Source organism: Ylistrum balloti, unplaced genomic scaffold (genome assembly GCF_031769215.1).
Source record: "Ylistrum balloti isolate Yb309-2 unplaced genomic scaffold, AGI_CSIRO_Ybal_v1 Utg370388, whole genome shotgun sequence".
Taxonomy (NCBI): Eukaryota; Metazoa; Mollusca; class Bivalvia; order Pectinida; family Pectinidae; genus Ylistrum; species Ylistrum balloti.
In genome coordinates, this window is record NW_026782269.1 from 62,331 (window position 1) to 85,239 (window position 22,909).

The 22,909-nt window shown below is 35.5% G+C and overlaps 2 protein-coding genes across 2 annotated transcripts; both read left to right on the forward strand.

Moving 5' to 3' along the window:
* Window positions 1-197: 197 nt before the first annotated feature.
* On the forward strand, window positions 198-14,148 carry LOC132554260 (ankyrin repeat domain-containing protein SOWAHA-like). Its single transcript, XM_060218568.1, has 6 exons — window positions 198-309; window positions 396-476; window positions 10,077-10,112; window positions 11,195-11,445; window positions 12,348-12,454; window positions 12,890-14,148. The coding sequence occupies exons 1-6, from the start codon at window positions 198-200 to the stop codon at window positions 12,960-12,962; spliced, it is 660 nt and encodes a 219-aa protein (XP_060074551.1). The 3' UTR covers window positions 12,963-14,148.
* A 2,571-nt stretch (window positions 14,149-16,719) lies between these two features.
* On the forward strand, window positions 16,720-22,888 carry LOC132554261 (uncharacterized). The gene is made up of 7 exons (XM_060218569.1): window positions 16,720-16,848; window positions 19,584-19,713; window positions 20,099-20,211; window positions 20,896-21,017; window positions 21,855-21,943; window positions 22,061-22,114; window positions 22,860-22,888. Exons 1-7 carry the CDS (start codon window positions 16,720-16,722, stop codon window positions 22,886-22,888), a joined length of 666 nt encoding a protein of 221 aa, XP_060074552.1.
* The last annotated feature ends 21 nt before the right edge of the window (window positions 22,889-22,909 follow it).

Genomic DNA, 22,909 nt, shown 5'->3' on the forward strand with positions numbered 1-22,909 from the left:
AAAATCAACCTCCTTGAAATCTGACATGAACAGTGTATCAACGAACAAAGATTTATCATATAAGACTACTCAAGTATTGAAGATAAAGGTTATCATCATTTCTTATCCACTTTAAAAGATGGCAGACAGTGAAAACTTTAAATATAAGTTCTCCCTAACTAATGATACTTGGGAAAAAAAGATTGTACATGTTACATATGAGTACTAAAACCAGGTCACAATTCACTATATTACAGGGCTATACACCTCTACATCTCGCCTCGATGCATGGCCATGAACAGATCATCGAGTTACTAGTCCAGACATTCAGTAAGTAGATCTACAATCACTTCTGTTATATTGATCCGAATACATCCTGATCAGCATTGATGAATTTTCTTATTTGTTCCTTCCAGAAGCTGATCCAAACATTCGAGACTTCAGTGGTAAAAAGGCAAAGCAGTATCTACCCAATTCAGCTTCTACGAAGGCTCAACGTAAGCAAATCATTCCTACGGTACCTAACCCTGGCCCAGGGGACATAACCCATGATCTAACAACCTCCGTTACCCTACAAGGGCCGGAGCTCCCATCCTCAGCTCGATCCTCTCTGGTCCTTCGCAGATCATCAGGGGTGGAGCCTAATTCCCGACAAAGTCTCCGATCTTCTATACAAATACAGCACCTCAGTATGGGTGGCCTATGACTTCCAACCTCCATTGGAATTGTTAATTACATGGATGAGGTTCAGTAGTTCCTAGACCTCTTTGCTCATGACTTTATTTGATAAGTTTGTTTTCTAAAAGATGGTAATGTTTACAAGAAAAGTTAAACTATAGTTTGCCATCTTAGATTTTAATTTCATCATATTTGATTTTTTTAGTTTTGTAAGTTTAAGATTTAATCATAACCTTAGACTTGTTGCCCTCGATATTGTTAGTGAGGGGGTAAAGGCACAGCAGACCCTGTTTCTTTGTAAGTGGTTTCAGAGACAGGTTGTTACAACGATTCAGTTATGTTACTGAGCTGTATACGCAGACAATGTTTACAAGGCAGCAGACATTATCATTTTTTTCATTGACTCTTTATTTACAGCTGTATTTTTTTTCTTTAATTGTTGCTTTTTCCATTTAACTGTATACATGCTGCAAACATATAGGTTATATAGACAAAGTTTGCACAGCAGATGTGTAAACAAGGTCATCTGTCTGTGCCATTCTAACACATCATATTACTCTTTGCTACAAAGCTTTTAATTTAGCTGTTATTGTTAGGATTGATACAGGCATCTAGAGAGTGTGTGTGTGAGGGAGGGGTATATAGACATCTAGAGAGTGTGTGTCTGTGTGTGAGGGAGGGGGGATATCGACATCTAGAGTGTGTGTGTGTGTGTGTGTGTGTGTGTGGGTGTGTGTGTGTGTGTGTGTGTGTGTGTGTGTGTGTGTGAGGGAGGGGGGATATAGACATCTAGAGAGAGAGTGTGTGCATGTGTATATGGGAGGGGGATATAGACATCTAGAGAGAGAGTGTTTGCATGTGTATATGGGAGGGGGATATAGACATCTAGAGAGAGTGTGTGTGTGAGGGAGGGGGATATCGACATCTAGAGAGAGTGTGTGTGTGTATATGGGAGGGGGGATATAGACATCTAGAGAGAGAGTGTGTGCATGGGTATATGGGAGGGGGATATAGACATCTAAAGAGAGAGTGTGTGAGGGAGGGGGGATATAGACATCTAGAGAGAGAGCTTTTGTGAAGGAGGGGAGATATAGTCATCTAGAGAGAGAATGTGTGTGAGGGAGGGGGGATATAGACATCTAGAGAGAGAGAGAGAGTGTGTGTGTGTGTGGGGGGGGGGGTGGTGGGGGTGGTGGGATATAGACATCTAGAGAAAGTGTGTGAGGGAGGGGGATACAGTCATCTGGAGAGAGTGTGTGTGTGTGAGGGAGGGGGATATAGACATCTAAAGAGATAGCATGTGTGTGAGGGAGGAGGGATATAGACATCTAGAGAGAATGTGTGTGTGTGTGAGGGAGGGGGGATATAGACATCTAGAGAGAGAGAGAGTGTGTGAGGGAGGGGGAATATCGACATCTAGAGAGAGTGTGTGTGAGGGAGGGGGATATAGACATCAAGAGAGAGTGTGTGTGAGGGAGGGGTGAGAAACAGACAGAGAGAGAGGTACAGACATCTAGAGAGAGAGTTTGTGTGAGGGGGAGAGAACATAAGACAGAGAGAGAGGAGTAGGGGAGAGAGAGACATCTAGAGAGAGAGAGAGGGGGGGTACCAATCCAAATATTTTTGTTGACTTGGCAATATATATTTTATAGACAAAGAAAGGCTTTACTCTTTGTTTTGGACACAAAAGCTTTAACTGGGTGTTGGTCTAAGCTGTAATCAGGAGAGTTCTGTCACTGGAACAAACAAAATGTTATCCCTCTAGCTTTAACTGGGTGTTAGTCTAAGCTGTAATCAGGAGAGTTCTGTCACTGGAACAAACAAAATGCTATCCCTCTAGCTTTAACTGGGTGTTAGTCTAAGCTGTAATCAGGAGAGTTCTGTCACTGGAACAAACAAAATGTTATCCCTCTAGCTTTAACTGGGTGTTAGTCTAAGCTGTAATCAGGAGAGTTCTGTCACTGGAACAAACAAAATGTTATCCCTCTAGCTTTAACTGGGTGTTAGTCTAAGCTGTAATCAGGAGAGTTCTGTCACTGGAACAAACAAAATGTTATCCCTCTAGTCACAAACTTCTAATATTACTGTTACATAAATTAGTTTCTTTATAATCACTTCAGATTTTAAGATTTTTTTGATGTAGTTAATGTGATACTTGACGATACGAGTTTTGTTGACTTGTTTGTTATATATGTGTGCCTTATACTACCAAATATATGTTTTATAAAAACTTGTGATGACTATATAATGATACTCCTTTATACACCATGCCTAGTTACATACGTCTTGTTTTACTTCATTTTATTTTACATCATCTACAAACAAATAGTTGCTTGCCATTTTTCTTAAATTTTAAAAGTTTATTTCTATTTAGAAGAACTATAAATATAAATTGCTTGCCATAACAATTTACAATAACGTAAACAAGTTTGAATTCTTTTGAATTTATAAAAAAGTTAATATAGAATGGGTTGTATTACACACATTTCTAGTGCTACATACCTCAACTTTGTATAGAATCTGTTCTGTCTGTGAATTCTCAAGAAGATTTAAAGTTTATCAATAACATGAATTTCAGGTCATTGATTCAAAAACTTCCATTGTTACCATGACTTCAGACTCTAGTCTAGAATCAATGTGTGAAGTTAGTTTAAGTGTATGCCTTGAAATATTCCTGCACTGTGAAGGCATGTAATAGCCAACTGGTGTGTTATATGCCACTTGTCAGTAAATCTGAATAAGGAAACCAGAATTATCATCTCCTGGATGTCATTAACAGTTGGTATTTTTTGCATGATTTTTGCTTCAGAAAAGTTTTTAGCACAAAACCATGCAAAAAGAGATATTAACCACTTAATCATGCATTGATTATTAACTTCTTAACAGTAACATCATTACAAACAATCCTTGTTTATATAGCAAGGTTCATCACGTCAACATGGTTCAATATTTACTGTGTGGAACCTCTCCAAACTGGTTAAATAAAAATACTGTGTGTTACCTCCCCTAACCTTGGTTAAATATTAACTGTGTGTTACCTCTCCAAACTGGTTAAATAGAAATACTGTGTGTTACCTCCCCTAACCTGGTTAAATAGATATGTACTGCATGTTACCTCTCCAAGCTGGTGGAATAGATATAAGCTGTTTAACCTCCCCAAACCTGGTTAAATAAATTTCTACTGTGTGTTACCTACACAAACTGGTTAAATAGATAGGTACTGTGTGTTACCTACACAAACTGGTTAAATAGATAGGTACTGTGTAATACCTCCCCAAACCTGGTTAAGTAGATATCTACTGTGTGTTACCTACACAAACTGGTTAAATAGATAGGTACTGTGTAATACCTCCCCAAACCTGGTTAAGTAGATATCTACTGTGTGTTACCTTCCCAAACTGGTTAAGTAGATATCTACTGTGTGTTACCTTCCCAAACTGGTTAAATAGATATGTACTGTGTGTTACCTCCCCAAACGTGGTTAAATAGATATCTACTGTGTGTTGCTTCTACAAACTGGTGAAATAGATATCTGCCATGTATTTTCTTCCCAAACTGGTGAATTAAGCACCAATTGACCATATGACATGAATAATTAATGTACTCAGTAGTGGTAAAATGCTATTTTTATGATATGTACCATATAAGTAAAGGCAACAATAGCAGGATTGTTTAATAAAACCTGTCTTTTGTATTTACATGAAGGACAGAAACTGTGATGATGATGATTATTGCAGTGAAGATACTGTGATTGTACTGCACACTGTTGATACTGTTATAGGGAGATGACAAGTAGTTTTAAGGAGAAGGGTTATAAGTTTTTATATGCTAATCAGTTATTTATTCTGTAGACTAAGACTGTGAGGATTAATATTGCATATTCAAGTTGTCATTTTATTTTCTGTAGCACAGATGCTAGAAACCGGTAAATCTTATTTAGATTATTTACCTATGAATCTATATGTTGAATGTCATTTTCTGACTCTACTACAAGACTCTTCACTTTTCTTAAGTTCTCCATCAATGATTGTGGTTATTTACACCTTTAAGTTAATGATGAATTGCATATACACATTTCTGTAACAGAATTTTGGGATGATGTTGAAATAATTATCTCCCCTGAATGATTATCTCCCCTTAATTAAAATTCCACATGGTGATAACATAGTGAAAAGTATGATATGAATATATGAAATTATAAGTATTTTACATGATACTTTGTTGTCAAGACAATACAATTATTTAAACATTTGTTTATAATTGTCAATAATGATACACATTCCTTTTCTAACTTTAAATCTTGCTATGGGCCACTTTTCTTTGAAAAGTCACTATATTTTGAATGTGTTCCAACCTTTGAAAATGGGTCAGTATTACATGTTTTTCTTCAGCCAGTAAATCCATTACTAGAGCTATTGTGGTGTTTTAATGTATGTTTTTACTATTTTATCATTCAACAGGATGTGTTTACAAGCGAGGAGCGATTAGACATAACCCACAAACTGAGGTCTTTTTATATAACTTATCCTTAAACCCTGAATGATCATGACGTTAATTTATTTTCTGCAAATTTTTATTTGCTTATTTAATGAATTAGAACAGAATTTCCACATATTCATGGAAAAGTTGTACATAAAGCACTAGATGACAGCATTACAACAATATCAGCATTCAAACTGACCACAACCTGACCTCATTTTCATACTACATGCATTGCAGCTGCACATTTGTGCTTTGTAATGTCCTTGTATTGACACATTTGAATGATTCTGGCATGACTTTAAATGTCTGTATTTCCCAATTTCTTTGTTCCTTCCACATACACCTCAGTAACTACAGTACAAAGCTAAGCCCATGACCATCATCAGTATTAACTTGGAATTACTCGTACCTGAAATTATTTGGCCTCATTTGAAGTCTCACTTCACTGAGTTGGCTTAATATTAAGGCTGAGATATTATTAATGTGAAATATTTGCATGATTAACTTAGAAATCATCAACATAAGAATGTTTCCGCAGATTTGTTTAACTTGTCACCATGATAAATGAATGCACTGTTACTCTGTCTACTGGAATCTTGTCCATAACATGATGCTTCATGCTGAAAACATACACAGCTTAATTATAAAAATCAAACCTGATATTGATGACCAGCGTGAGATAGACTACTTCCTTACTTTGGAGTTCTTATTTGTCAGTTTTCAGCCTTTTTTTATAGCTTTTCAAAAATAATTTACCGTAAATTTCATGTCACCATTCTTCTTGTGGGGTCATGTGACTGTGAATAGCATGCTCCACCTGTAGAGTGCTGGGGTCCTCAGTCAGGTGTGTAGGAGATCATCGATCGTGTCAGTTTTCTCTTTGTATTCTAGTCTACTCCTACATTGAAAATAAAGAGTCAAAATGAACATGAGCACTCTCATCACAGTCAGCTGGGCTGAAAAATAGGAATCACCTTGTCTCGTTTAGTAATTGTTAAAAAGTGTGACATTTGATTATAATTGAAATTTCAAAATATGCAAACAAAAAATATTTAAAATGTACCAATATGTTACATGTTAAAGTTTGTTGATACTGGATTTATCTGTGTTAAAAGTTACAATTACATCGCATGAAGCATTTTTCAAATTATTTCAGAAATAAATATGTTGGTAGATTGTGAACTGCTATAGGTTTAGCATGAATTTATTGTACTACTTTAGACAATACGCATGTTTAAGTGGATGTGTATGGCATGACAAGAAATCAACTGATATCATGTATTTAACAATGATAACATTCAGTTTTGTTTTGCGCTACTTTTTGGTGAAATCTAATTGAGAAATGTAATGTACTTACTCTAATGACGACTGCAGCATTAAAACATTAACATCTGTGATTGATTTGTCTCATGTGTAATACTTTTATCATTTGTACTTTTAAAAATGAGTGAATCTGTTTAGAATGTATGTCTTGTGATAAAGAGATTGATACAAAATCAGGGATACTGTTGGTTATACAGAGATAAAATTCGAAGGTAAAGTGTTTTTGTGTCACAATGATAAACTATTCTGATTTAACAGAGAGTATAATAATCTTTTTCTCTCTAAATAACAGGCTAGATTTAGGGTCAAGTCTTGTAAATTCAAATTTAAATTCATAATGATAATTAAATTTTGAATAAAATGTTTAAAATGACAGTCACAATACTTGCAGCCTTGCTTCCAGCGCTTGTGTCACAACCCTGTCATACATCAGTGAAGTTATAATCTACTTCTGTGCTATGTTTACTATAGATATACATTTCAGTACGAAGCTTACATACTTTTGGTTAGCTCAATCAGAAGGTTCTTTTGTTGTAATATTTTTTAAATAGCATCAGTTAGCTTTTCAATGTTTTTGTATCTAGAGAAATGTAATTACTTGTTTATTTGTACCTAGTTCCTGGTATTGTTATATCAATGTCTAAATAGTAATATATATATATATATTGTAGTCGTTAAGTTTAAACTTGCTGCCAAACATAAGCTATGCTCACTCAATTCATTAACTCTTCTAAATGCATAATTTGTTTCTCAATGTTGGATTATCATGTACGGTAGAATTAAGGTAACAAGACATACATACAGAGATTTTAATAGGGAAGTCAAACACATTTATTACCCAATAAAACCTTCATAAAAATCAAATTAAAAAGGAATAAGACTTCACTAAGGCCAAATGAAACATTTGTTTTTTTGTTGTACCATCTCTCCTATATTTTAATGCTGTTCTTGTGACACACCTTTATTCACTTATGTCAACTAGGGTTTTAAGATACAAAATAGTGCATAATATAGAGATATAACACAGAATCCTGGTCTAATTTCTTATATAAATGATACATACTATTAATGAACAGTCCAGCGCTGTGCTATACATTACATGATATAGACAACAGTATGTCTCTATATACCATTGTTGGCTCTTAGCTTATTTCTACTGTACTGTTGTTATGATGTAAATTACAGACCATAATAAACTATTGTATCAAATGTATTTTTGTTTTGTTTCTTAAATAGTATGTTATTTTACTTGTCTGTCTAATGGATTATAAGTCATTGTGTTTACTTTTGTCAGACTTTGATGTGTCTTATGTTGTAATAGATCAACCATTGGATTGGAACTACATGAACAATTGATTTGGGTTTCAGAATAATATCGCTATTGTACATAATACAAGATCAATTTCACTTACCATTATATCGCTATACAGGAAATAGAATATAGATTGGTAACTTAGCAGAAATTTTTTTTTCAAAAGTCTCGAGGAACATTTATACATATCTTTTCTGAGTGCAGTTTGGTTGGATAAGAATTAGACTTTTGGAAGCTATGATTCATCAATTGATTTACAGATCAATCAGGGAGAAAGACTTTTCTTTCTTGGAAACAACACGTTTGTTTAACCCTATCAACAGCACCATGTATTACTGCTGTTTAAATTCACCTATGGTGTGATATATCTCAAATACAGAAATGTCTGTTTTTATTAGAAAACTATCCACATTGTAAAAAGCTCAAAATCATTATGTTTGTGACTGTGCATGTTTCATGTAAAATGATTTTTTATCTTTTAGAAGAAAGGTTTACTTTTATATATTTAAATTTGGATGACCTCCAGGGGTCAGAGGGACTCCTCATAAGGTATTTGTGTAAGTACTTTTTGTTTATTTGGTATGAAGTGCCTTTCTTACCCAGATATTATTTAGTGTATAGACAGTTGTCTCCCTTCCTTTGAAACCTTGTCTTCACTTTAGGTAGTGGTTGATTCTCTCTCATGTGAAATATATTATTTTTGAAATGTTTTCTCTGTACCAATCTCTGTTGGATGTAGTTACATAGCGACTGATTTCATTATTAACGTTTAGGAGAAAACTTTTAGATTTATTTGAAAAAGAAATACATTATATAGCTTTCAAATATATTTGGAAATGAATGTAATTTGCACTTTTCCCTCTTCACACTTTAATCCTTGCATCAGTCTCTGGAATGAAGACACATCCCTGTTTTTACCTGTAATGGTTTGCAGTGTTTGTACTGGGAATACTTGTAGTGTACTGATGAGAAATAGTAACCAAGATGTGTGTGATGGTCCTGATTTTTACTGAGCTTGGAAGGGGATTTTACTCTGCTTGATAAATGCCCCTTGATACTCATTCAGGGGTCAAAGTTTATAATTGACATTAATGTGTATTTTAAAGACAAGGAAAGTTTGGTCAATTAAATATTTTTTTTATAATTTGTATCCACATAAACATGATGTAAATGAAGTAAGAGAGATACAGGCCTTATATAACTTTTGTTTTATAAAATGATCTGTACATTATTTTATTTCCAGTTTTAGCCCTGTAATTGATTCTGTATGATTTTGTTATGATTGGTGTGTTCTTAGTTATCATTGCTGCTTTGGATTCTGTTTCTGAGACAGTTAATGACTGTGTACCTTTGAAGGACTGATGATTTTTTTTACTGTAAGCCAGAATTGTGTAAATGTTTTCTCTTTGTTGTGCTTGTTTGTCTTTTTTTATAAGATGAAGTGCCACCATATTGTTAAAATTACCAGCATGTGTTACCATAGCAACAATTTATATTATAACATTTACTTAAACATTAACTTTACTAATTACAGGAGTGTACAATGTCTTGTCTAGAGCTTTAGTATGTCTAGGTTTACCTTTCAAAATTCGACTTGTCTGAGAATTTATTTATTTGAATCTTGAAAAAAAAATATTCCAATACTCCCGAACAATGGAAGTGCTAGCTGCTAGTTGTAGACAAGACTACACCCCTGAAGTATTATCTCTACAAATTAGTAATTCTGTACTGTAATTCTCTAGCGATGGTGGATTGTTTCTTAGATACATAAAATACAAATATATACATCCATCAAGTAAAGAGGGTGATATCTGTACTGTGGATCCACTGGTCAACTTTTCGAAAACTGTTGATCGACAAATTCCACAAGTCGACAGTAAAATAACAATGAATGAGTTGTTACAATGTTTCTGTTTACAATGATGTACATTTCAGTTATGATCATTGGCTTACCGACATCTTGACAATAAGTGTTCAGATAAATAGGTCTAGTTTTCTTCTGCTTGTTTCAGACTAGATATACAAAAAAACTGATGAACATATCCGTAATGATGTAAATATGCATGCTTCAGAAAGGATGTGTTCTATTGAACAAAAATTTTCATATAGTTTCCACTTATATTGATGACTTTATATTCATCATGATATATTGATTCACAAACATCTGATGATAAATAATATCATTTGTCGGACCAAACAAAGTCCACAGAAACAGTCATATCCGTGATAATCACACTGTATCTCATATTAGAAACAGGAAGATCTGTCTTTGTTTATAATGTAAGACTTTCTTATTTTGCAGAAATGTTGCTTTCCCGACGACTTGGTGCTTCATTAGGTAAGTCTTGCTCACTGTTGTTTAGTATGAGATGTATATCTTCTTGTTAGTACTGTTATAAACACTGTACCTATATTTACATGTCCTGACATTGATACAGAGTAATACAAACACCATCTTGATATTGAAACTCAACAGCTTTTCTGATATCTTTTTTTTTTCAAACATTTTAGTTTTTTTTTTTTCGATTTTGGTCAGTTATGTGCTAGTTAAAATAGATGATAAAACAGATTTAACCATTTTTTACTTTTCTGCTATTGATGTTTTCACAAATGTTACTAAAAAAGTAGATTTTAAAAGTCTTTGTAATGATTTTGATATACAGTGTTAATGATTTGGTCCAAACATTTTAATTTCTATGAAAATATTTAGAAAATTGTTTAACTGACAGAATGCTAATGACCTCTGAACTGTAGATAAATATGTCGGTCCACATCAGTGATGACAGAGCAGTCACAGCTATACCTATATAAAAATATTAGTGGTATCTGTATTAAGTGTGCATGATCAATATCTACAGAAATCTCTCGCTGCTGTCTAATCCTTCCTCAATATCTTTCACCTTTATTGCTGTGCTGAACTTTACAGATGCTAGTACTATATATACAGGAAAACTTTTGTAATCTTACACCCTGTGCTACACATCAGTCATATTACAAAGAATGACAAAATACACCGATTTCACTGGTGTCAGATTACACAGGTCTCTGTGTATCGATGCATGATGTGTTGCCAGAAACACCAGGAATAGTGGTCAGAAAATCGCCATTAAAAGATTTTTTATATTACTCACCACCATTATTCACTCTATAAAATTTTTGTTTCGTCAAATTTCATTATTTTCCATTTTTTTAATCTTTTTTCCTGTAATAAGCCCAGAGACTGAAACAAAAACTTTGATTCCATGTAAAGGATGACAATTCGATAGTATTTGTGTGCTATAATCAAGGGTGGGCTTAATACCAGACATGGCCAGATATATATGTTACATGTATTAGAAATGTTGAGACCACTTCCTGGTAGACTGGCTGATTAGAGCATGCTTTATATTGTCATTGTATAACTGGCTTGTTGACTTGCAGTATCAAGCCGATCTTTAGATGACTCCTTTTTAAGAAGTACTTCATTTAGAAAGAGCAATCGTGCAAAAGCCATCACATCTCTTATACAAACAACATCTGCTGGAATGAGGAAGGCCATGCTCCGAACAAGTTGGCAAGGATCTGCAGAGAACATGGCAAGTGATCGATCCCGAGGTCTACGATCCCGAAGTCCAAGCTCTACACCACCAGGAAGTGCTGGCCCCTCACCCCAGACTCCTCGACGAGGCGTAGTAAGTCGAAGAATATTTGGTTGGGACACTACTCTTTTTTCTTTTTGTTCTGAGATACACAGTGACTCCACATGTTTTTACCTGTAATATATCTGGTCAGTATGTCACTATTTTAGATGTAGAAATGTAATATATATAGGTAATCACATTATAGATAATTGATGTAAAGCACCCTTCAGTAGTACCACCTCAGTAGGAATGGTTCACCTCTGTATGTCTTTTGTCATGAAATCTGCCTTTAGATTTGACTTACCAGTTTAATCTTTTATGATAATATAACCATTTAAGATTTTTAGCATTAACTTTTACCTTTTAGTTTGTTTAATGTTATTTCCTTTTGGATCGCTCTGTTATTCACCGGTTGATGGCCCTAATGACCTTTTATGTGTTGATGGGCCGTTTAGATTGTAATAACAATAATAATAAGGAACCTCAGATTCTCTCATCATAAGGCTGTAAAAGGCTGAAAAAAATATTGCTTTTTGAAGATATTCTCTTTCAATCAATCTTCAATATACAATGTTTTCTGCAATCTATGGCTTATCTCTTTGAAAATTAGATAATTTCCCTTTCTTTTTATTATCTGTATCAAAATAAGCTTGTTCATTTAGTTAAAAATAGTAAAAATAACATTCCATCAATTTGGTGGTGCTGAGGGAATCAAATCGGAACACCTAATACATTAATGTTACATCTGGTAGAGCTCATCAACACTGTAATTCATCAGCTAAATTCTGATTAGTCTGCCTCCTTTTTAATGAACATGCTTCACAGCCTGTAAAAGACTTGGTTGAGTCCGATAACTTTACTTGGTGAAGGTGGTGTGACATGTTATGGTATATTATTGAAGTGAAACTGTTGGTATTTATGAGTAAAACATTTGTGAATTGTTTGACTTTCAGAGTGCAGGCGATCTAATGCCACCTCCAACTGCTCCAGTCAGGAGAAGTAGACATCATCAAGATCGAACAGGAAGTAGGGAAAGTCTGGAGGACGAAGAACACAGACGGTAGAACAGTTCTTGTCTGTCTTAGAATGGCATGTTTCACTGGCTAGTGCTATGTATAAGCTATGCTTCAAAATACCAGTAGAATATTCTTCTTCAAGGTCACACATGTGTACTGGGAGTAGGATATTCTTCATGGTCACACATGTGTACTGGGGCAGAATATTTCTTAATTTTGTTTTCTGTCTTCTAAGATTATTAACAGCAACACGGTTAGAATTATTTGTCTGGTATATTAGATGATTTTTTTGTTTTAGTTTTTAGCAAAAGTCTGAATATGATGACGATTGATGCTTCCAGTCTTCCAAACTCCCAGTATGTAAAGGAAACTCTGTATCAAAACAAATTAAACCATACTTTACTTCAATGTATTAAGACTTCAGAACTCAAATCCATCACAAACTGGATAGACTTTTAAACTACATTTCTCTATTCCAGAATGACAGTTCCCAGATCAGAATCCGAGCCCAGTATTGGAATTGTGGAATCAAGCAAAAAGACTTATATATGAAGACTTTTTTTCTGGGATATCTTTAGACTTTTTGATAGGAAATTGAGATTAGTACAACGGAAAAAGAATCGGAGATTATGTGTATAAAGACTGTTTACAATAATGCTAAGTTATACCATATACATGCTTTAGATTTACTAGGTGTACTTCATCTCTCAGAAAACAAACACACTTAATTTCATAAGATATTTAATAGTGTTGTGTTGTTTATCAGACTATTATTGTTAAGTTTGTTCCTGCTTTGTTTATGTCTGATTATGCCTACCAATTCCATACTGTACACATTTCATTGTTATTCTTGTGATAAAAGACATCAACTTTTTCTGATTTTAAGCGTTATACATATGTGACATACCTGCATTTGTCACAGGAAGTGGGAAGTGTAATGTATGTGTGTGGACCAGAAAGTGAAACATGTTCATACCTTTATTTGTAAGAAAAAATTACTTATTGGTATTTTCACAGTTATCTATCACACAATGTTGATATGCCAATTATGGATGGGTGCACATCTGTTCACCAAAATGAGACAGGTGTGTGATGGAAAACATGACACATATGTTCATGCAAGTATATGTACCACAGAATGTGTAGGTACACACTGTATTATGCAACACATTGTGTGAAAGTCACCTCTCTCAAGACACTTGAGCATGTTGTAATTGTGTTGTCATAGAAACACTATGCTGTAATATTATTAGTATTCATGGGAGTTTTATTTGATTTGATTTCGTTGGTTCATCCACCAATCAAATGTCCATGAATGAAAAAAAAACATTTAAAAATGTGAAATGCATATCCATCAATGTATTTCCAAAGTGCAGTTTATCAACAAAATATAAAAACATTGTTAAAGACAAAAAAAACACAAACATAGAATTTGAGCCATTTTTACTGTTAATAGACTGCAATAAAACAAACCATGTTTAAAGTTTTGAATAAAACCCCTATTAAACAGGGTTGCAAGAGGGTGAGAAAGTGTGTGGTATGTACACACCTGTTAGGTTTTAGGAAGAGTGATTATACACATGTGTTTGTGTGTATCTGAAAATGTGACACAGAATTACACAACTGTTTAAGTAATTGTTACAATCCTTCACACATGTTTATGTGTAATATCACTTTTGTGTTGCTATGTTGTAATCATTCTCTTGTTTCTGACAATAAAGATATGTTAATTACTGAATGGAGTGGTTTCTGTTATTTACGAAGCCCAGCTGCTCTGTTATAGGAGATCACACCACAGAACAACATCCACGTCTGTGTCATCAGACCATTATCTGGCAAAAATTAATTAAAACAGCCTGTTTGATTGTGTTTTAAAATGACCTACAGGCGGCATATTTTTTGTATCCAAATCAACTTGGATTGTGGTATGTTACCTCAGTCAAGTTATGTCTGCGGTGTGCTGTCTCAGTCAAGTTATGTCTGCGGTGTGTTACCTCAGTCAAGTTATGTCTGAGGTATGTAAACTCATCAGTCAAGTTATGTCTGAGGTGTGTTACCTCAGTCAAGTTATGTCAGAGGTGTGCTGCCTCAGTCAAGTTATGTCTGAGGTGTGCTGCCTCAGTTATTTCGTTGGGGTCTGAAGTAATATCCTGTTGAAACCAATTTATATATCATTATATATATATCAAATCTTTTGTTCCTTTACTCTCAGTATGCCCTCAATATTCCAGGGGAATTACACTAATGAAAATAAGTGTATCAGATTGAGCACACTTGGCTTGCAAAGATGCCAAAAACATGACTCCATGTACCTGCCCCGAATAACTTAAAAGACAGGACAAAGCGGGCCAATGACCAGCATGGTCAGTTTCACTACCTCCCCCTGACACCTTCAGACAGGACAAAGCAGGCCAATGACCAGTATGGTCAGTTTCACTACCTCCCCCCTGACACCTTGAGACAGGACAATGCAGACCTATGACCAGCATGGTCAGTTTCACTACTTCCCCCTAACTCCTTGAGACAGGACAAATTAAGCCTATGACTGGCATTGTCAGACAACCGTTTATAAGGTACAGGAAGTATAAGACCAGGTGTTCCAGAAGAGTTCAGGTCTTCATAATCGATGACACCTGCCGTGTAAATCTTTGTCAATCCAAGTAAGTAATGCCACGTTCTCAAATGAGAATAAGGTATTCAACAACAGAAAAACTAACGAACATCAAGCACGTCCAGTCTCATATCGAACAAAGAAATAGAATATTTCTCAATCAGGTCACTATGGCAACCGTAAAACTTTCCCGTCACTTTCATCAACTTACATCTGTCTGTCAGTTATCGACAACTTGAAGGAAGGAAAATCGTGATAATGGGAACAGGCCCTTAAATATCGAACCAACTGCTATAAATTAATTCCGTAGGTTGGGGATGCAGAGATGTTAATATTCAGAAATGGAAAATTCACAAAAGGAAAATTGATATCACCACGCTTATCATACAGCTTGTTGGGAAGCGGTCTATGTTGGTTTCGTTGCTGGAAAAGATCGAGATAAGCAGGTGATGTAGAAGTGCCTGTCGTGTCCTTGGTTACTATACGTATGGTATAAGTATATATGGGTATATACGATAAACGTAGTGAATAGATCTCTTGTTATTTAATAACAAGACGTCATCAATATATGTGAATGTGAAAAAAAATCACAAGATTTTTAAAAGTAAAGCAAAAACACTCTCTATAAACAAAATAACAACACGTCACCTGGGGGAAAATTGTCAATAATATGTAAACATACACACATAACTACTGCCGTGGGCATGGGGTGCTGGTATGTTTACAGTTGGTGACGGTGTGTTGGTAATCTCTAATCCCCCAGTTACTTGTAAGGTCACTACCTCATTCTATCACCAACATTCCTCACCTGCTGATGCAGGTTACATGTCATATTACGTATTCATCTTACAATTGTGAGAAGTTCCATCGACAAACCTGTCATGCACATAAATAAATTATCTATTCATTGAAATAAAACCACTTTAATATTCCCGTCAGAAATTTACATCGTCGCATTGCTTACTTTTCTACCGGGTAGGTGACATTATTCAAGTACTGATATAGATAATATCACTAAATCATTTGTTATATTCCTTATAATAAAAAATAGTTATTGAAAGGACGATTTCATTAAGTAATATCAACTGGTTAATATCACTAGATTTTACTTCATTTGAGTGAGATCCCACTGTAAAGTTCTGTATGACTGTTTTCCAGACGCCCTACTTTATCAAATATATCTATTCTTTTGTCTGTAATGTATCAAAGGGTAGCTGAGAATTTTATCTATGCTACGTCAGGGACGTATACGTTTGTGACTCATTTTTCGTTCCTGGATATATTTGAAAAAAATGCCTTAATTCTTCAATTTCTTAAATTTTCTGATTTTTTAGAAAGGAATATAAATAAGAATAGTAACTAATACGTCCATTTTCCGTTTTTTCAACACAACAGGAATTGAATATTGTACATAAATTGTTGTAATTCAAGTTGTATTTTTCACAGCTGTAAGGGGTTTTTGTCGAGTCGATTTAAGTAGGTGAAATAGATAACGAAAACAAGCACAGTAGGCAATTCATTCCTTAAAAAGTAAAACATACATTTCGTGATATCAATGTATGAAATAAAATTGTTTATGTGTCTCATGTTTCGTAAATCGATTCTATCGTATACGACCGCAGCACTTGTGAGTCACGTGATTCGGGTAGGTACCCGGTTAGCCGAAGGACCATCAAACTGCGGCACAACGCCGAAATCATGACAACTGTGCTGCTGCTCACGATTGTGTTCTCTGTCGCTTTGGCCGCTGGAGTCCAAAAAAGGGACTTCCTGGAAGCTCACAATTATTTCCGAGCGAAAGAAAATGCAAAAGACATGCAAGAATTGGTAAATACATGTTTATTACATATCTTCTATATATTTGTATAGATTTCTGATTTGTTATATAAAACAACTGTGTATTTAATGTGTTTTGTAACGTTTTAAATCTGGCTTAAAATTGAATTTCAGTATAAAAAATATAAAATGAAACTACTGTATACCAAATAGAAAGGTGCCAAACTGCTGTGGTAACTGAAAACTATCCAATAGTGAGAAAGATCACAAACTTCTGTGGTAAATGAAAGCCAATTTAATTCTGAGAAATATGACGAACTTCTGTGGTAAATGAAATCCGTTAAATTGTGAGAAATATGACGAACTTCTGTGGTAAATGAAATCCGTTAAATTGTGAGAAATATGACGAACTTCTGTGGTAAATGAAATCCGTTAAATTGTGAGAAATATGACGAACTTCTGTGGTAAATGAAATCCGTTAAATTGTGAGAAATATGACGAACTTCTGTGGTAAATGAAATCCGTTAAATTGTGAGAAATATGACGAACTTCTGTGGTAAATGAAATCCGTTAAATTGTGAGAAATATGACGAACTTCTTTGGTAAATGAAAACTATTAAATTCTGAAAAATATGACAAAATTCTGTGATAAATGAAAGTTATTAAATTGTGAGAAATATGGCAAATTTCCGTGGTAAATGACAGCTATCAAATTGGGAGAAAGATGACAAATGTCTGTGGTAAATGAAATCCGTTAAATTGTGAGAAATATGACAAACTTCCGTGGTAAATGACGAACTTCTTTGGTAAATGAAAACTATTAAATTCTGAAAAATATGACAAAATTTGTGATAAATGAAAGTTATTAAATTGTGAGAAATTGCAAATTTTGTAAATGACAGAGAATATGACAAATGTCTGTGGTAAATGAAATCCGTTAAATTGTGAGAAATATGACAAACTTCCGTGGTAAATGAAAGGCATTTAATAGTGAGAAATATGACAACCTTTGTGGTAAATGAAGACTATTTGATTGTCAGGAATATGACGAACTTCTGTGGTAAATGAAAACTATTTAATTGTGAGAAAGATGACAAACTGCTGTAGTTAACGAAAGCCATAAAACATGACAAACTCTTCAGTCATTGATTGAAATCAATAAAACTGTGAAAAATGCGACAAATGGTATATAAGGCGTGATTACATAGTGAAAGCGTTTAACAGGTGGTTTCTTGGCTGTAGTGTAATTTAATACTGTTCATTTTATTGTATCCAGAATGTCTCACCAAAAAAATCGCCAAATTTATGCAAGATTACAAAATCTACACGCACCAATTGATCCAAAATATTTCTTTTATTCATTAGTTAAATCGTTTTACTTTTTTACACCTGAGGTGGATGGGAGGGGGTTGCAGATTCTCTCAAGCTTACACTTGTAGAGCGTTAGACTGGTAAACCAGGGTCGTTCATCCCTATAGAGGAGACCTTTTACAACCATAATGTTGTCTGGAGAAATAAGAACAAGAAAACATTAAAACTTTTAACCCGAAGAATCAAACGAAGACGTTTCCTGCTGGGAGGTAAGGGAAAAATAAATTGCGCGTCGTGTTTGGCTAATTTAATATATAAAGTGGCGGTGTTGAATTTTCTTTCTTTTACTCAAAGTTACAAAAACCATTCATAGCCATCCTGTTTTTTCGTCAGTTGATTTTATGTTTATACGAAATGGCGAGATATATGATTAGGTAGATATAGTGTCTTCATCCAAAAAGCATTTCGCAATAATACCTTTATCAGACAGATTTGTAGTACCCATTTGTGATAGATATGTATTCGAGTGTATCCAGGCGAGCTTGTTTTTATGTGCAAGTGAAGTTTCTGTTGAATCTCCGATACTATCTCGTTCAGCAACAGATTTAGATGATTAATATCCCGTAGAGGCAAATATTATTATGACGATCTGTTGTACTCGGATCGTCTTACTTAATCGACTCTCACACAGGAAACCTTTGTTAAGCATTTGAATAATCCTAAGTTGAATTTGACACTAACGGTGATTATAGAAATGAAGTTTTGTTAACTGGGCGTGCGGACAGACTGGCCCGGTGTTAATCCTGCTGTTACATGTGGCGAAGGACAATAATGCTCCAATTTGTTATACCTGGTCAACAAGGCCATCAATCTGAAGCTGATCAAACTAGTTGTCATCGGGTGAAAATATCAAACGCAATATTTATTCCTTATCTATACATCAGTAAGTACAGGCGGGTTACCTGTCTAAAAATAATATGTACGTCACATACCAGGAAACTGAAATTGTTGACAGAAAAGCCAACAAACCTTCTTTGGTATTCTGTATTTCACTCTGATTGTTAAACACGTGATGTGATCTCCTTCAGTTTCATCCTTCTTGTTTTACACGTTTAAGCAATCTCCACGTATTTTATCCTGCTTGTTTCACATTGTATGCGTATAGACATCCAGATATTTCATACCCTCTTGCTTCACACATGGTGATAACTTCCAGTAATTTCAACCTGTTTGTTCCAAACATTAATTACCTATACAGATATCTCACCCTGCTTGTTTGTCCGTGTGGCGACCTCCCTTTTTAACTACCATCTGATAGTGACCTCTATATATTTCACGCAGCCTGTTTCACACTCTGCAGTAGTTTCCACGTATTTCATCATTCTTGTTTCCCACTTAGTGATAGCTTCCAGTTGCTTCGTAGAATTCTGACGACACTCATGAGTAGGTCGATAATTAGCCCTAATTTTTTTCAGACTTGGAGTAGATCACTACAGAAGAAAGCCGCAGATTGGGCTGATAAATGTTTGTGGGAACATAGCCCCAAATCGGACCGAAAGTTCAAGTCGGCATCTACCGCAGGAGAAAATCTATTTATGTCTACAGGTAAACTATCACAACTTTCGAGTGACAAAACGCGGACTATTGACTATCCGGGTTCGAATCGGAACGCTAAGGCACACAATGGAAACATACGTCCCGTAGAGAATTGGTCAAGACCCAGTGGACAGAATTGCTCGATATTTGGGGAATTAAAAGATCCATAGGCAAATTTACTCATCTTCGATTGATTTATATAACAAATGATGCAGACGAAAGAAAGCAGTGTAACAAACAACGTGACAGGAAAAAGGTGCAGATATCGCCAGCTATTTTACATCAATGTCTGGTGTATTCAATATTTTCCTAATCTAAAATTCTTTATTGTCAAGACGTGTATACACGGAAATTATAGATTTCATCAATCTTGATTGTGTTTCTTGTTTTGTAGCGAAAGATTTGAACGTAACCAAGGCTGTCAACATGTGGTACAATGAAAAGAAATACTACAGTTACAAACATAATTCATGTGAATCTGGGAAAAAGTGCGGTCACTATAAACAGGTATGTAAGCCGTGGGAAAGAGCTAGCCACTTTGAATAGCAAAATATTAACTTCCGGTAAAGATAATATGTGTTGGCGTGCATCTGTATATCCGGAAAATAGTGTCATCTCTAAAACATGTAAACATGCACATGGACCAAGTTTTGGCTACCTCGACAAATAACCTACGGGATTCACATAGGATGAATTGTATTGCTCAAGAACACTTGCATCGTTCACAGAAAGCTTCACGTGTGCTTCTGGGAAATACCGTTGTTTACAGACAGGTAAACATGTTTTTATGAGAAATAGCATTGTCTTCAGTCAAAGAAACATGTTCTTTCGGGATATAGTGTTATCTCCAGTCAGGTAAATAAGTTCTTTCGGGAAATAGTGTTATCTCAAGTCAGATAAATATGTTCTTTCGGGAAATAGTATTATCTACAGACAGGGAAGTACGTGTTTGTTCAGGGAAACAGTATTGTCTACAGAAAGGGAACCATGTTCTTTCGGGAAATGATATTGTCGACGGAGAGGTAAACATGTCAGTCCAGAAATGACTCCCTTCAATACAAGCAGGTTATCATTCTTCAAAGGAAAGACAGAAGATCCAATCGCCTTCAAGTTGAAAAGTGAATGTGTTACGTGTAGTTTAGAAGGAAAATCTCTATGTAAAATTTTGTATTCTCCTTCACTCTGTTGCAGGTAGTGTGGTCTAAATCTTACAAACTTGGGTGTGCTGCCAAGAGATGTCAGCCACTCTACGAAGGAAAGACCGTGGTGATGAATCCGAAGGCCTGGTATATCGTATGTCAGTACGGACCTGGGTAAGTTTGCCTGGTTTGGTTGTGTGACAGCACGCACCGGGATAACTAGGTCGGATAGTTCGTCGCGTGTTGGTATTTACTTACGTAAACGGGCATGGTTTGTCGACAGTAGGAACCTAGGTAACTGGGGCGAACAGTTCGTAACGTGTTGGTACTGATTACGTAAACGGGCATGGTTTGTCGACAGTAGGAACCTGGGTAACTGGGGCGGACAGTTGGTACTGACTTACGTAAACGTGCATGGTTTGTCGACAGTAGGAACCTAGGTAACTGGGGCGAACAGTTCGTAACGTGTTGGTACTGATTACGTAAACGTGCATGGTATGTCGTCAGTAGGAACCTGGGTAACTGGGGCGGACAGTCGTCAGTAGGAACCTGGGTAACTGGGGCGGATAGTTCGCCGCGTGTTCGTACTGATTTACGTAAACGGGCATGGTTTGTCGTCAGTAGGAACCTGGGTAACTGGGGCGGACAGTTGGTACTGACTTACGTAAACGTGCATGGTATGTCGTCAGTTGGAACCTGTGTAACAGGGGCGGACAGTCGTCAGTAGGAACCTGGGTAACTGGGACGAACAGTCGTCAGTAGGGACCTGCAGATTTACACGTGTCTATACAGACCTAGGTTAGTGTGTTTGGTCTATCTAAACTGCAGTTCTGTCTGCAGAACTTGTAAAGTATCTCAAATAAGACTACGACTTCATACAGATTTTGTATTAAGGCATCTATAAAACTGGAGGTCTTCATACAGAATCTAAAGGATGAGGCATAAATAAAATATAAAGTTCTAAGGTGGTAACTGTAATATTTTTAATGGCTACGATCATATTCATTGCAGAGTTTTAAAAGGCGTGAAACCATACACAAAAGGGATCCGGTGTTCCCGATGTCCTAACGACACCACATGTGACTCTAGAAAGCTGTGTGGTAAGTGGCAAACCTGATAATTAAACACTGTAGGTAAACAAGCAAATATGATCAAAAATTAATTGTGATAAAAAAGTTGGAAGCTCCAATACTAATCGTGTTACATTATTATTGTAGTGATCTCCGACAAGCGGCGAGAACTTCAGCTCCTGCTGGAGGCTTTTAACAAAGGTAATTGTGTTTACTTTTGGTTCCGACTTACTTCTACTAAAGAAGACATTTTCTAAACAGATGAAAGAATAGCAGCTGTGAAATGTGTTGGTTATACAAAGGGATTGAATCATAATTTCTCTTATTTTAACTTATGATTCCCTTTTTTGCATGTGTGTTTTTGTATGTTCTATCAGACCGTCACACAGTACTAATACTGACAATAACTCCCTATTAACTCCAGCTTGCCCTCACAAAGAAACTTACTGTTGAGTCACTGTCATCATTGGTTTTATCTACGTTTAGTATTTACATTATACAAATGCACAATCTGAAATGGAGCGACTCATTTTGTACAACCTTGTCTTGAAATGGAGTGACTCTTTCTGTACAATGTTGTCTTGAAATGGAGTGACTCACCCTGTACAATCTTGGCTTGAAATAGAGTGACTCATCCTGTGACACCTTGGCTTGAAATGGAGTGACTCATTCTGTAGAACGTTGTCTTGAAATGGAGTGACTCAATCTGTACAATGTTGTCTTGAAATGAAGCATCTCGTTCTATACATCATTGGCTCGAAAGGACTGACTTGCTTTCTACACCTAACATGTCTGCAGTGTCCTTGGGCTGCTATAAAAAGTAGACATTTCTACCTGCTTTTCCATTGATTTATGAAATACAACATTATTTGATACTCTGTAATATCAAGTATGTAAATGATCCACATACACGGAGAGGTGAAGTAACATTTGTCTTCTGTTTCAGACTTTGAAGAAAACATCACTGAGGAATGATCAAATCACCTCAGTATGAAG